This window comes from Ictidomys tridecemlineatus, chromosome 6 (genome assembly GCF_052094955.1).
Source record: "Ictidomys tridecemlineatus isolate mIctTri1 chromosome 6, mIctTri1.hap1, whole genome shotgun sequence".
In the NCBI taxonomy this organism is placed as follows: Eukaryota; Metazoa; Chordata; class Mammalia; order Rodentia; family Sciuridae; genus Ictidomys; species Ictidomys tridecemlineatus.
Window position 1 is genome coordinate 39,514,889 of NC_135482.1, and position 14,427 is coordinate 39,529,315.

Consider the following 14,427-nt stretch of genomic DNA (forward strand, 5'->3'; position numbering starts at 1 on the left):
TTATGAGTCAATATTTATTCTGATTAATATTTAACAAAATTTTGACATTTAATTTATGTAAGGAGAACTAATTTATTAAACACTTTACAGGTTTTTCTTTCCATGGAGTAACACAGTAAGTAACAAAATAATACTTGGCACAGTTATAAATAAAGAAAATATAAAATAAAAATACCCATGGCTTAAGTATAATGATGTCATTTTACGTCTATTAATATTTCAAATAAATTCCTACAAAGAAAAAAACTATGAATGAAAAAATGCCAAAGAAGTAATTCATGTTCAGAGCTGAGAATTAAGTTCCTATTTGCTAAAAGTATTCAACAAGGCTGATATGAACTATTCCCAAAAGATTCACCTTCATACATAACTTTAGAGCTGAGTTAAACTGGTTCTACACACAGGACCTACAAAATAATTAAACAGTAAGTTCACTGCTGCATAGTTGGCTCCTGACCATCTGACCATTTCTGAATTACAGATATCACTGGTACTATGAAATAGTTTAGTACTAAAGCATTTTCGTTGCAAATGTTTTCTATTTAATTACACATTTAGAGATTTTTGCCTGTTCAACTGAGAAACATTTCTTTTGCATTGAAAAGAATACTGTACCACAAAGAAAGAACATGGTAACAACATTCTTATTCAAACTCAGAAAACCACCAGTCATTAAGTTGATTAAAATGTATTTGATAAAAATTGCAACTGAGTCTTCAGGTGAAGTGTCCCATAACAATAAAATTAAACAAAAAATAGCATTTTATAAATAACTTTGAATTTAAAATTTTTCAGAAATTTCCCCCAATTAGTTAAAACTAGCAGACACATTTGTAAAGTTAACCATTTTTCTTTTTAACATTCTATGACAAAATGGCACAATGCTATTGCCACCACACACCCATCTCTTCCCTTTTCAAAAATAAAGGACATAGGCCAATTTTCTAATATTAAAACACCCAGATAGATTAAGGATAATCTTTTTTGATGTGTGACTATGGTCAAAGAAACTACTATTAAAAAATGGTAGTAGTTGGAAATACTGAACATCAACTATATACATTTTCACTGCTCCTCTTACTAAGGCAAGGGGCGGGTATACCACTAGATTGCTTTAATGCCTGTAATCTGCATTTTACAGGGAATACTAATTTTACCAAGCATCAGACATGCAGTGAACTTGCAGGGTATAATGCCTATTAACAGCAATATTGAACATCACTAGAAGCTCATTAATTATCTCCCTTTTCTTTTTGGTTGGATAAAATGAAATCAGCAGCTTTAAAAACACTAACACATATTGACATAAAGAGAAAACTATTTGATAAATTATTTATATACAGATACACATTCTTTACACTGGTCTAGGATCTGTCATCAGTCTGACTATTCTCCCTCCCTCCTAGCCCACCCCATTCCCTCTCACAGGTTTCCCACGGGTTACTTGAACCACAGTTTGCTACAGCATTTAAGAGGACTAAACCAAGTCTCACTTTGTAAACAATATTCATGGAAGCAGTGACTAGTAAGTAGTTCACCATGAAGGTATGGAAATGCTGCAACAAAAATTGATCAGTGCATCACATTTAACAATAAGGAAATATTTCTGAACTTGTTTCAGACAGCATTAACAAACTTTAAAACATATTCAATATTAAGAAAATTGAAATCATCTTGGAGATTAAATCCTGCTTTCTGATAGGTCAGTTTTAAAAACCAGAAATAATACCATTAGCTTTTCTTTATTCCCATGTGCTATGTACAGAGATCATGCTCCATCTATAGCTTAAACTCTGTTATTTTGTCTATATTTTGCAGCTCAGAATTTTAAAAGTATATCCACTTACCTCTATTACTAAGAATTTTTGCATTAGCTTATTTATTTTGCCTTTTCTTGAAAATCTCACTTCAACTCTTTTAAAAATTGGACTGTTTGCACATCAAATTAAATTCTAATTTATGCTTCACTGGATAATATCTGCTAGTATACATTCTATGCAGTGTATCATGCACATAGTAGGGCTTTGAAATTTGAACAAAATAGTATGACTTACTATACTCATGCAAGTGCTTTATTATCAGACCATAAAACCTCAGAGCAAGGTTACTACAAATTATTTCACTGAACTAGAAACATACCAGCATTGCAATGGCTGATAGAAACAAAATATTAGCACATTTCTTGTGAACATTATTTTCTTGTGCCTTTGGAGACACATTACACAGTAGATCCCTAATAAAACCACATGATTTTCATCACAGTATTTACATGTACATTCTAAAATGTACATAATACTAGTCAGTCAATTTTAGACAATTCTCCTGGAATTAGATGCACAATACTCGGTAGAATGCATCATAAAATGTAACCATGTAACATAAATTTAGTTTTAGTTAGAAATGAATATTTCTGATCAGTATACCAGGTTTGTCAAAAGAATAAATTCACCCTTTTTTCATGAAAAATGTAATGAGAACAAAACCAGACGTTGAGTATGTTGTGAATTCCCATATTAACAACCATTAAGATTCTTTTTATGGTCTTTATTCTTCCCAGAAGTGGCAGTGTGTTCTGTCCATGTTGACTTTTGTTAATAAAAATGTTGAAAAAAAAAGACTGTAAAATTCACTGTTAGCCCTACATATAGCATGCTATTGTTCAAGGATGTGGATTCGAGTGAGAGAGAGACACGGACAGACACAATTTTCAGGCACCACTCAGCAATATGCTTCATAAAATAAAGATGTTGCTACACAAGCTGGTACCCAGATCCTGATATTTGGTCATATTCTATTGTATATTGTCTGGTCCAGTCCACGATAACAGGACGAAAGAGGCCACAGCATCGAAATTCAAAGAAGTCTATAATATTCCTTACACATCCATGGCTATAAATGGTCACCCAAAAAGAAAAAAAAAATTAATTAATACAAATGATTTAATGTGAGTTCAATATAATTTTGGTGTTAAATCCATTTTTTCCTCAAACATAAAAACTCAGGTTACTTGCAAAAAAAGAACCAATTTATCATTATTTTTTTAAAAAGTGAATTATGTTTTCCACAACTCTGATACAACTGATTTTATTCTTTTGCTAATTTAAAAGGTTGCATTTATTTCATTCCTGTGCCACACACAGTTTTTTGCAGAGGGAGAGGAGTGGTAATGGGGATTGAACCCAGGGGCACTTTAAGACTGAGTTACGTCTCCAGTCCTATTTTTTTTTTTTCAATGTTTTATTTGAAGAGAGAATATCACTAAGTTGCTCAGGCTCGCCTCAAACTGGCAATCCTCCTGTCTGTCTCCAGAATAAGTAGGATGTGCCAATGCACCCAGTGGTCCAAAAATTTTTTTATTTGGCAAGGAAACAATTCCTCTCCAAATTGAGAAAGGAAGCAAAAGACAAAATAATTGTATATGACATGAATTTGGCAATAGAACTACTAGTAACAATTAAAAAAGAAATGTCAAGAGTAAGTTCAGGGAATTTTAGAAGTTCAATAACATCTTTGTTATTGAAAAAAAAGTCAGTTGTACATCTTGTATAATTACTGTACCAATAAGAGAATCCTCTTTTTTATATAAAAGCACACTTACTTTCTTCTAGACATATGCAATAATTAATAATATTACAAATACTCAAGAGTAGGTATCAGCTTACACAAAACTCAGTTTTAAATATTTCATGTAATCAAATTAAATATATATGTATATTAAAAGAGATATTACAAATTTTTACACAGTTAATGTGATGAATTCTATGTTATGTTATGGTGTGTTGATATACTAACCAATGCTACTTCTGCAGAAATCATAAATTCAGTATTAATTAAAAACTAGTTTTAATATTGCTAAGTAAAATAAATATTTCCTATTTCACATCTTCTTGCCATACCAAAAACACCTCTCTTCAACATATTCACTAGATTATTACTGTTTGCTCACTAAGGAATTTATATAACAAAGGAAAATATGCAATTTATAAAAATGTACATACTTGAATGGGCTTTCAATAGATGTTGTTGTGACTTTAAAGTGCTTATATCTTCTGGCATTCATTCTTTCATTTGTAGTAATACCTAAACATGATATCTAAAAGGAAAGAGAAAGCAACCTATTATTCTCTTGATTATTTAATATACAAAAAGAAAAAGTTAATTCTCAAGAGGACTAAGATGGAGAGGAACACGAACTGTTTTTAGTTTCCCACTAGGAGCTTATTGAGCTAGTTTACATCATATCATTTTAACTCTGAAAAGTAGCCAGTTAAATAGGAAAGATATTTAATAACAGGTCAGTTGGCATTGTGCACTGGAGACACGCAGATACTACATATGCCACCCCTCCATCAGCCTGTTTCAGAATGAGCTTTCAAAAAATCTTTAATTTTAATGCTAAGCATTGTGGCGCACACCTTGAAAAGTCACAGTGGTTAGGAAGAGAATACTATCTTTTAAGAAAGGAAAGAGGGGCTGGAGTTGTGGCTCAGTGGTAGTGCTCTTGCCTAGTATGTGTGAGGCACTGGGTTCGATCCTCAGCACCACATATAAATAAATAAGTAAATAAAATAAAGACCCATCAACAACTAATAAAAATAATTTTTAAAAAAAGAAAGGAGAGAATTTTTAAAACAGCACACTCAGGAACAAATAATGCACTTGTACCTACCTGGTACATCTGACACATGAGTAATACAGCCACCCACATGAAATGAAAAACACTGTTCAGAAACATCCAAAACATCCAAGGTGAACATGTGGCGATCTGAGTAATATATGTCCAAAATCCATCCTTGGTGTAAGTGGTCTCACAGTGAAGTCCCCAGTCTAAAATCAGAACATGAGGGCCTCACATTCATTCATTTATCATCCAAGCATCTTATGCAGCCATTAATGCTAAAGAGTTATGCTTTTTTACAACTTAAAAAAGGTCTGATGGTCCAGATTTAATTGATGACACACAATGGCAAATGTTTTTACATTTTTAAATAAACCCATTATATTATAGTGAAAAAAGCACACCCAAGAGAGAAAGGGGAAAGCAGCAGCTAATCTTCAAATAATTACTCTATATCTTGTGGCAGATTTATTTGACTGGTACTGCATATACACAAAACTTTAAAAGAACCTTTTCTTTAAACAAAGATGAGAAGTGAAATATTGGGGAAAGGGAGGGGAATTTAATAGAATCACATCGGTAAGGTAAGCTTTTCTAACACAAATCTCTGGTTGGAGAGCTGCTGCAATCAAAAACTACTTTTGTCAGCAGGAAACTGTTCTCTCTCAGGTATGCTGGGCCAGAAAGTAGGTCAAGCTCTTTGACCAAATAGTTCCCTTAATCTCTATTTGAGGAAGTAGCTTCTTTTTGTTCATCAAGGGAACAGCACTGATCATTTTTATTATCTCCAAGGGTAGGAAGACTAATAAACCATCCTTATAGGACTTATTTTTAAACCAGAATCTAATGGTTTATGCCAAGCCTCATTAAGCCCTGAACTTACGTTTTCATTTAAACTTTTACAGACTGGGTTCTCAATGTAATAAAAACTACCACTTCCTCTAAAGTACTAAAACCATGTAGTCAAATACATGACAACATATCTTAAAAAGGTAATTTCTGATACCCAATATTCCTTAATAGACAATAATAAGATTCCAAGTTTTGTGCAACCTTAATTCTACATATATTTTCCCAACTGTTTGGTAAGAAAGAGGAACTGGCACAAAGGCTGCATCTACAAACCACCAGAATAAAGCAAGCGTGTGATGTGAAATGTTGGTGTATTTTACCCAGAAGCTTTTCAAAGCTTGTTAAACCATGTTTTCCAGGGGACACACATATTAAAAGGTGGCTAACTGATAACTGCTTATACTATATGTTGAAGATATCTGATAGAACTGTTTTAATTTTTTCTTTATCCTTCATAAGGTGTTCCCCAAACCATATATTTTTATGTTAAAAGACTTTTGTCATTACATAAGTAATATTAATTATAATCTGATTATGCAACATTTATGCTTTAATAAGGCAAAAAACTAATTGTACTCACAAGAAATACAACCATAAATCATCCAGCAGATCATAAAAAGCAAGAAGAATAGGTAGCCCATAAAGTATCTATGGTTGCCTGCACCTGAAGAACAACACAGAAGCAATGTTTTTCAGCTAAGAAAAAACGACTGGTAATACACCTTTGAGGGGTGTGCTATGAAAGGTGTGATTAACTTGGACAATAATAACATAAGTTATTTATAAAACGGCTTTCAAGAAAACAAATGTTTTAATAAAAATCTTAAAATAAGAATGCTTATAGTTACACAAAGATGTGATGACTGCAATGATATTCACTCTGAAGGCAAGGGAGTCCCAATGAACAAAATAAATCACAATTCTGACCTTTGCTCTTTTCTTTGTTTTGTGAGATTGAAAATAAACCTATTTTATAAATCTTATAATCCAGCTTTTCAAAGGTTTCTCTGTGACAGTCACACAATCTTTGTAATGTTTCTCTTCTGTCTCTTCATAAAATCTCCAAGATCATCTTTTAGATCACTTACTTCATCTCCTCAGATAATACCATTCTTCAACACTGAGGTGTGTTCAGCTATGCATTATTCCTATCTTTGTACATAACATCATTTCAAGCATGGTTATTGTTTTATTTTTTCTAGCTTAATTTAAAAACCAGTATTATTTATCTCCTTTGCAATTTCACTGTTACCCAACAGAGAGCAGAAACAAGCAGACACACAGAAAATGGACAGAGATATAAAATCAATCTTTTCTAGACAGCAATTCTATAAGTTTTTCCCACTATCTCTTGGTTGATTTGTTAACCAAAAGATAACTAGAAGGATCAAGGATACAGGAATAAACTTTCTGCTACCTATTTTAAGACTGTACTTCATTAGTTACCTAAGTAACCTATGAACAATACATTTAGAAACTACTAATGTAACTTACCTACACAGTTACCCACCCAAGGACAATGATGATCAAATTTCGCTATACAACGGTTGCACACGCCACAATGTTTGGACCTCACTGGTTTCCGTATCTGTTAATAAGCATGTTAAAAGATTATGAAAGACAGAAGAGCTGAACATTTATTTTCTCAAAATACAAATATGTAAAATCAAAACTATGTTTTTTGAACAAGATTATATCAAGGTTTCCAAATCAATAAAACCAAACAAAAAGTACTATTCTTTATTATTTAATGAAACTGCAACTACAAAGACTAAAAAGATAAATAAATAAATACATGCATGCATACACACATACTCCTACATCTATGTATGTATGTATATGTGTGTATATATACACACATTTACATATGTATGTGTATATGTACGTATGTACGTGTGTGCATGCATGTGTGTGTATCACTCTCCAGGCTTCTAAGATTCATTTGATTAATAGTCTTAATACTAGTTACTCTAATAAATCAAATTAAATTTTTCTTTAATAATAAAAGAAAGATCAGGTTAGAAGTGAATAAAAGAAGCTTTTATAATTTGAAATCAGTAATAAAAGTGCCTTTCTGATACTAACAATTTCAGCCAAAAATATTAAGTGCACACTTCTATTTAAGTGCCTCCTGAGACTTCAAATTAAAGTTCAACATTTTCCTTGCAGGAATTTATGAACACATCTGAGAAAGCAGAACATGAATATCAAGTTTAGAGAGTCAAAAAGCAAACTCCATTATTCAACCCTTCACAGGCAATAAAAAAATTTATGTTTGTGATATCTGTTTTAAGTGTTTTAGAAATGCTTTTCACTTTATATTATACTAAATTAGCCAAAGGAATAATCTTCAAAGGGCTAGCAGTTCCAATAATGGATATATAACAAAAGCTAGAGTTATTAACTCATGACAGAAATAAAATTTACAATAGCCTACATTGATTATATTGGTGTTTCAATAAAAGCTCTGCCATTTCCCTATTACTTTGTATAAGGTTAGACACTAGTTTGATTTGAGATACCCAGGAAAAGGTATAGGTGGATGTGCAGTTCTTGTATCTACTAAAAATTACCTATGGACCAAAGAAAAGGATAAACTGTTCAAAAATTTGAACAACAGGATGAGGAGTTAAGGGGTAACTTGGTCTCAAGCTCCCTAAACATAACATATCCTTAGCTCATTACCAAGTAAATCCTTCTTTTAAAAAAACTCTTTTGTACATGTGCCTTCTTAGGGAACTATTAATCAAAGTGAAGCATACCTAGAGTGAAGATTACCCCTTAGATTTGAATGATTTTATACAGAAAATGCTCTTTACAACAAGGAATTATCTATTCCAAAGTACATGGCTCTTAACATAATTAAATGTCTATGATATAATGACAAAAATAATATTGTTCTTGTCAGATTACTTAACAACAAAACTGCTGTCTGTACTGAGTCACTAAACAGTCATACAGCAAGGAGAACCACATTGCATCCTTGACTTTGTGGAACAGAATAGTATTTCTACAGAATAGCAGTACATGGAAAGATTCTAAACATTAAGACAAGAATACCAATTTTATAAAAAGACTGTTAATGAAACACAGAAACCTTTTCAAAGAATGCCTTACTGAAAAGAATCTATGTAGTACCTTAAAGTTGCTCCCCAAAGTAAAAAAAGCATATAAATATTCAAAATTATAACTAGTCAAAAAATTAAGTGAAACAAAGAACTCTGTAGAATGAAAGCTGTTTCAAAAACATTCTATAATCCTAAATTAATCCAACAATTCCACTATTAATCAAATGATAAGGCATTAGTTTACCTGCAGCATTTAATTTAAAGGTATAAAAGAGCACCTCATCTCATTGTATAATTTGCAAATATACAAATGTAGAAAAATATGGTTTAACCACTGTAGCAAAATTTTCCAAAATACTTCTAAAGAACAAATTAAGACATTAAGATTTAATGCCTACAATAAACTCAAAACTGTATTACTATATTTGACTTCATAAGCAAATATTAATTTTGCACATATCTGATTATATGACAAATCAGACAACTTTAAAAATCAATAATAATGTTCAAAGCTGCGTAAAACAACTTTGCTACAGACAAGTAATACTCCAACTGAAGATGCTACGTGGCCATGTTGTCTGTAAATTTATGTAATGAATTTCCCACTGTGACTTTTAAGTTCAAAAACAAATTTTCTTAAAGCTCAGTGAAGAAATCTATTAGGGATTTACAGTAAACTTTTAAAATATTTTACAATTATACTTTTATTGAATTACATTTTAAGATGTAAAAAGAGAAGGAGAATAAATAGCACTTCTGAGTCAGAAGTATAGTCTAGATCTACTATAGGGAAATAAGCACCAGGGAAGGTGAAATACTTTAATCATCTTTCCTTTTGTACTATGGACTAAATGGTACTTTGTGGGGTGAGGGTTAAAAACTTGCCCAGCAAAACAAATTCTCCTTAATCCCCACCCCCAAGCCTATAATGCTATGCTGCTTTCAGAAGAAGGAAGAAGAGGAAAGAACAAACAAATACTACCAAACAGGTACTGCAGAATATACTGAGGTCCAGGCTTCCCGTTTCTGCAAGTTCAACTATTGTCTATGAATCAAACAAACAAACAAACAATTACTTTTTCAGAAATGAATAATGCTCCCCAATTCTTTTGTCATTACTATGAGTCAATAAATATGAAGCTCATCTTTAATGTCCCAAAGTTTTAAGTTCAAAATAAGAAATAAAATGTTTTGCTCACTTACTTCTATTTAACTACAATATGAATTCCGAAGAACATCATGGGAGCAATTTCTATGCAGCCCAGACAAAAAAAAAGGGTATTGGACCATAAGAATTTGCCACTGTCTTAATCTACTGTGGGCAGGAATAAATCATCAAGATTTGTTTTGTGAATAGAGAATGGATAAAACAGCCCGTAAAATAATCTAAAATGCCTCTAGTTCAATTCACAACTTTTGTGAACTTACTTTCAAGTACCCAGGTTACATTATAGGAGAGATATACCCTGGATCATATATACAAATATTTTAACTGAACTATCATCAGTTTACTGGTCTTCTATTTATAGTCATTCAACAAATATTTACTGAATGCATGTTATTTGCTATGGATTTACAGAGGTATGAGAGATAATGTCTTTGCCTCTCAAAGCAATCATGTTTTATTTATTTATTGTCTTGTAAGGAAAAGAAACATGAAATTATATAATGTCATAGAAATGTTAATGACAGACATCACAAAACTGCCATCAGTGAGCACCAAATAAAATATACATAATCCCAATTTAGTATAAAATTCCTTTATATGCCAAAAATTTTTTTCTTTGTACTCTAAACATGTAAGCTGTATTTCCTACCTTTTTCTTTTGCTCTTCTGTAGCTTTAATAATCCCTGGATCTGATTTCCAAGATTTTCCAAAATTGTAGAAAAGTGCAACACTATTGGCAAGGAATGGAAGATGAATAAATAAAAAGTTGAGATGTTCCTCAAGTTAAGGAATCTAAAGCAATGTTATTATATGTAGATTTATAATCCATAAACTTTTACAATATTACCAATGAAAATATTATAAATTTTAAACAAAATAGGTATTTTCCCACTATGTTCATAATTAAATTTAAAAAATTAAAATGTGACTTCCTTATAAATTTTAAACGATGTAGAATATCTGACACTTTATTTATTTTTTGGTACTAGGGCTTGAATCCAGGGACAGTATACCACTGAGCTACATACCCAGCCCTATTTTATGTATGTGTGTAGGTAGGTATTTATTGGAGACAGAATCTTGTTAAATTGCTGAGGCTAGACTCGTGATCCTCCTGCCTCAGGTTGATGGGATTAAGTCAGTGAATATGATAAAAATTAGGTAAACAGATTAAGCAATCAACATTTTGTCTGACAAAAATTCAGGGATTTTTTCCATGTTCAAAGTTATTACATATATACTTTATCTACATGCATTAAGATATATTTGTATTTTTACCAAACACTTCAGATATAGACCTATGTATTTTAAAGATTGCCTTTAACTAAAGGTAAACCAAAAGAGAAAAATTCTCTCCTATGCCTTTTTTGAACACATTCAGTTGATCTTAGAAAATGTATTTATAAAGTTGCTTAGAACACAATAATTTCTCAGTTCACATTTTTCTACCTAATGAAAACAGAAGAAATGTGCTAGATATTTATAAATATATAAAAAATAAAATAATGTGGCTAGAGCAATGCATTTCTAGAAAACAAAACATCTGGTATACTGAAATAAACCATTTTTAAGATATCATTTGGATATAAGAATTATGAAAGAATTTTACAAGACTTTTTTTTTTACATTATCATGCATATACACACTGTTTATATTTCTCACATACACAGAAAACAACTTCTGGAATGAAATCATCCTACATTTGTTTGGCAAATATCAATAACCACTCAAAATGCAGGAAAAGTGAAAAAGAAAGACCAATTATTATTATTACCTGCTATATTCAAGAGTGATTTGCCTTTCCTTTTTTCCTCCAGTCTTGTCTTTCCCCCAACTTTTATGCCCTTATTCCACAAAATATACTGTCAGAGCCAACAAAAAACAAGTAAGAAGTCAAACATTCAGCTATTCCTACATTCAGAACCTTCTTGAGAATAGCTGGGTAAATATTATGTAAAAAGAATGCTAAATACTGGCATTACTCTATACAGCACCTTTACTGATTACAACAGTTTAAAAAAATGTTAACATCTCAATAAACAGATCAGGCTCTTACAGTCTGAATTAAATTTGCAGAGGGTCACTAGCAGCCCTATATATGACCACATATTTGACAGGATCATTCAGGAATCAAATATCAGATGAACTTAAAAAATTTCTTTACTTGCTTTCAAAGGCAAGCAAATTATCTTTAAATGATCTGAACTCAGTTTTAATAATAGATTAAACAGGTTAATTTTTAAATTTTAATTTTCATTAAATTTTTAAAATTGTACATTCTCTACAAATAGAATGGTTGTTTTTAGTATTAATGTGATTCTTAAACAAAATAAGAGCACTTTTAAAAACCATAAAGCCAAAAAAACCCACAAAACCAAAAACCACCAGTAATTCTATAATCCAAAAATAACTGCTTTATTTTTGGTAATCTCTATGTTTAGTTACAATTAATATCATAGTATATTTAAGATTAACCTAATAAATAACACTGATTAGTCACCATCAATGTGCCACTGAAGTCAAACCAAGAACCCTATGATAAATCCCGCTGCTAAGCCCATTTTATAGATGAGAAATGTGGGCAGAGGCTAAATCCAAGACTGCAGAATGAGTTAGAAGGAGAGCAAGTATTAAAAGCCTGGCATTTATTACCTATGCTATTCTAGCTCTATATAGTGCTCAGAATTTCCTGGGTCAACAAATATTATGAAAAAAATCTATAAACATTTTTGAGCCTTGTTATATATTTTCATAATGTCAAATTATTTTCCAGAAAGATATCATCAATTTATAACCCCACTAGTAATGGCTGTTTGATGACTACCTTTGCATTAGCACTAAGGGACAAATGCTGCTAATTTTAGAGGCAAAATAGTGTAATTTTATCCTTTTAACTTATGATTTTATGCAGAAATAGTCCGTCACTTAGAGATAGACGTTATCAATTTCATTTCAATGTTTATGAAATCATTACATGTAATTAATCAATTTGGATATTATTTTGATGGCTACAGCTCTCACTTGATTATTTTTAAAGAAACATATCTAACTAGATTTTCTAAGTTAATAAATTGAAATCCATGCACTAAATTTCTTTATCACTGTACTCAACAAAACAAACCCAAACAGTAAATCAAACCAACTACTCCCCAAAATACTAGTAACAACTTTGGCAAAGGGACAAGCTCTACTATACCATAAATCTTAAAACTGAAGGCCAAGGAAACAGACCATTCTGGTGAGGCAAGCTGCCTAGTGGAGGCCTCGGGCCTGCCTCCACCTATACAAGTAGATTGAAAAACTAGATAAGAAGGCCAAGTCTAAGAAATGTGATCAATTTCACACTAATTCTGCAGTTTACTTGTATCTGCCTCACCTAGAACCACATGTTGAATCCCTACCCCTCAATGTGACCACATCTACAGAGAAGGTATTTAGGAGACAATTAATGTTAAATGAAATCATAAGGGTAGGGCCCTGATCCAATAGCAGTATAATAACTAAGAAGAATGAGAGATTTCTGAAGACACCAAGAAAATTCCTAAAAACTAGGAAGAGAGCCCTAACCAGAATCCACAAAAAGGGTCATTCTAGATATAACAAAACAGACTGAGACCAAATAGAATCTATTATATAAGTGAACTAAAAACATCTGGAAAGATAAATACATGGAGCATAAAGAAACTAAGACAAAATAATTAGAAATAAGAGCACGAACACAAATGGCAGCCAAAGATAATTCAATGTAAGGATGATTTTATGCACAAAGAAGGAAATACAATAAAAAGAAAAGAATTCAGAGATATTACAAAAATTTTTCATAAAAAGGAAAAACGTTCATTTTTGTATATTATATATGTGATGTACATTATGACCTCCATTTTAATATATCGTACTGAAAAGCCATACTGTACTATATATTAAGGAAATGTGAAGGACAAAGATTAACATCCTCTAAAACCTACTGGTTGTTCTTCAATCATAATGATAATGTCATAGGATTCTTTTTAAAGATCTTTTTAAAACATGTTGCTGAGCAGTTATAAGAGGATCCCCTGAAGAGTAGACATGATAAACAAGTACAAATCTAGAGGCACATCGTTCTAAAATTGAAGTGTCTACTTTTTGGATGTCTTCTTATACTTATATGCTACTGGAGACACTGTAAAAGTTTGCTAGAGACATTTACAAAATTCAAGATCATTGGTTAAGAGCAAATATTAATAAGTCATTCACTGTTAATGCTTTTTACTTTGAGTTACTACATATAGATAAAAGGTTCAACAGTTTTGAATGAAATAATTCTAAACCTGTAGGCATTTAATGATTTACCAATAAAATGTCAAGCTAAAACCAAACTCAAAGAGAAAACCTCCACATTGATAAATAAAGTGGAAAGATTTAACACAATATGCTCTATAAGTGATACTGAGGAAGATAAAAATTTAGTAAGGAATTTTTATCTATTTTTAGATAAAAATTTTGCTCCCTTGAGCAACTCAATTAATAAGCTTGATTTTTAAATGCATAATGAAACATTTTGAAATAGTACATAAAGAAGAACATTTTAACTCTAAATGCTTCTATGAAAAAATAAGGAAAAGGATAGAATTAAGAAGTTAAAGAAAAAAATGAAAAATTTTAAAAGATGAATAAAACCCAAAGCTGTTTCTTTGCAAATAAAGAACAACAACAACAACAAATCATGAGTACAACATCC

General features: G+C 31.3%; 1 protein-coding gene across 4 annotated transcripts in view; it reads right to left on the reverse strand.

The window, feature by feature from the left end:
• The window catches only part of Zdhhc17 (zDHHC palmitoyltransferase 17), a 92,450-nt gene continuing 78,023 nt past the window's right edge, over positions 1–14,427 (reverse strand). For all 4 annotated transcript variants that reach the window (XM_078053109.1, XM_078053111.1, XM_078053110.1 and 1 more), the window contains 7 exons: positions 10,356–10,478; positions 9,521–9,583; positions 6,965–7,058; positions 6,051–6,134; positions 4,670–4,827; positions 3,999–4,093; positions 1–2,889 (listed from right to left, as the gene is read on the reverse strand). In XM_078053109.1, coding sequence (XP_077909235.1) covers positions 2,751–2,889; positions 3,999–4,093; positions 4,670–4,827; positions 6,051–6,134; positions 6,965–7,058; positions 9,521–9,583; positions 10,356–10,478 — 756 coding nt within the window. In that variant the 3' untranslated portion in view covers positions 1–2,750. The remainder of the gene's footprint in view (positions 2,890–3,998; positions 4,094–4,669; positions 4,828–6,050; positions 6,135–6,964; positions 7,059–9,520; positions 9,584–10,355; positions 10,479–14,427) is intronic.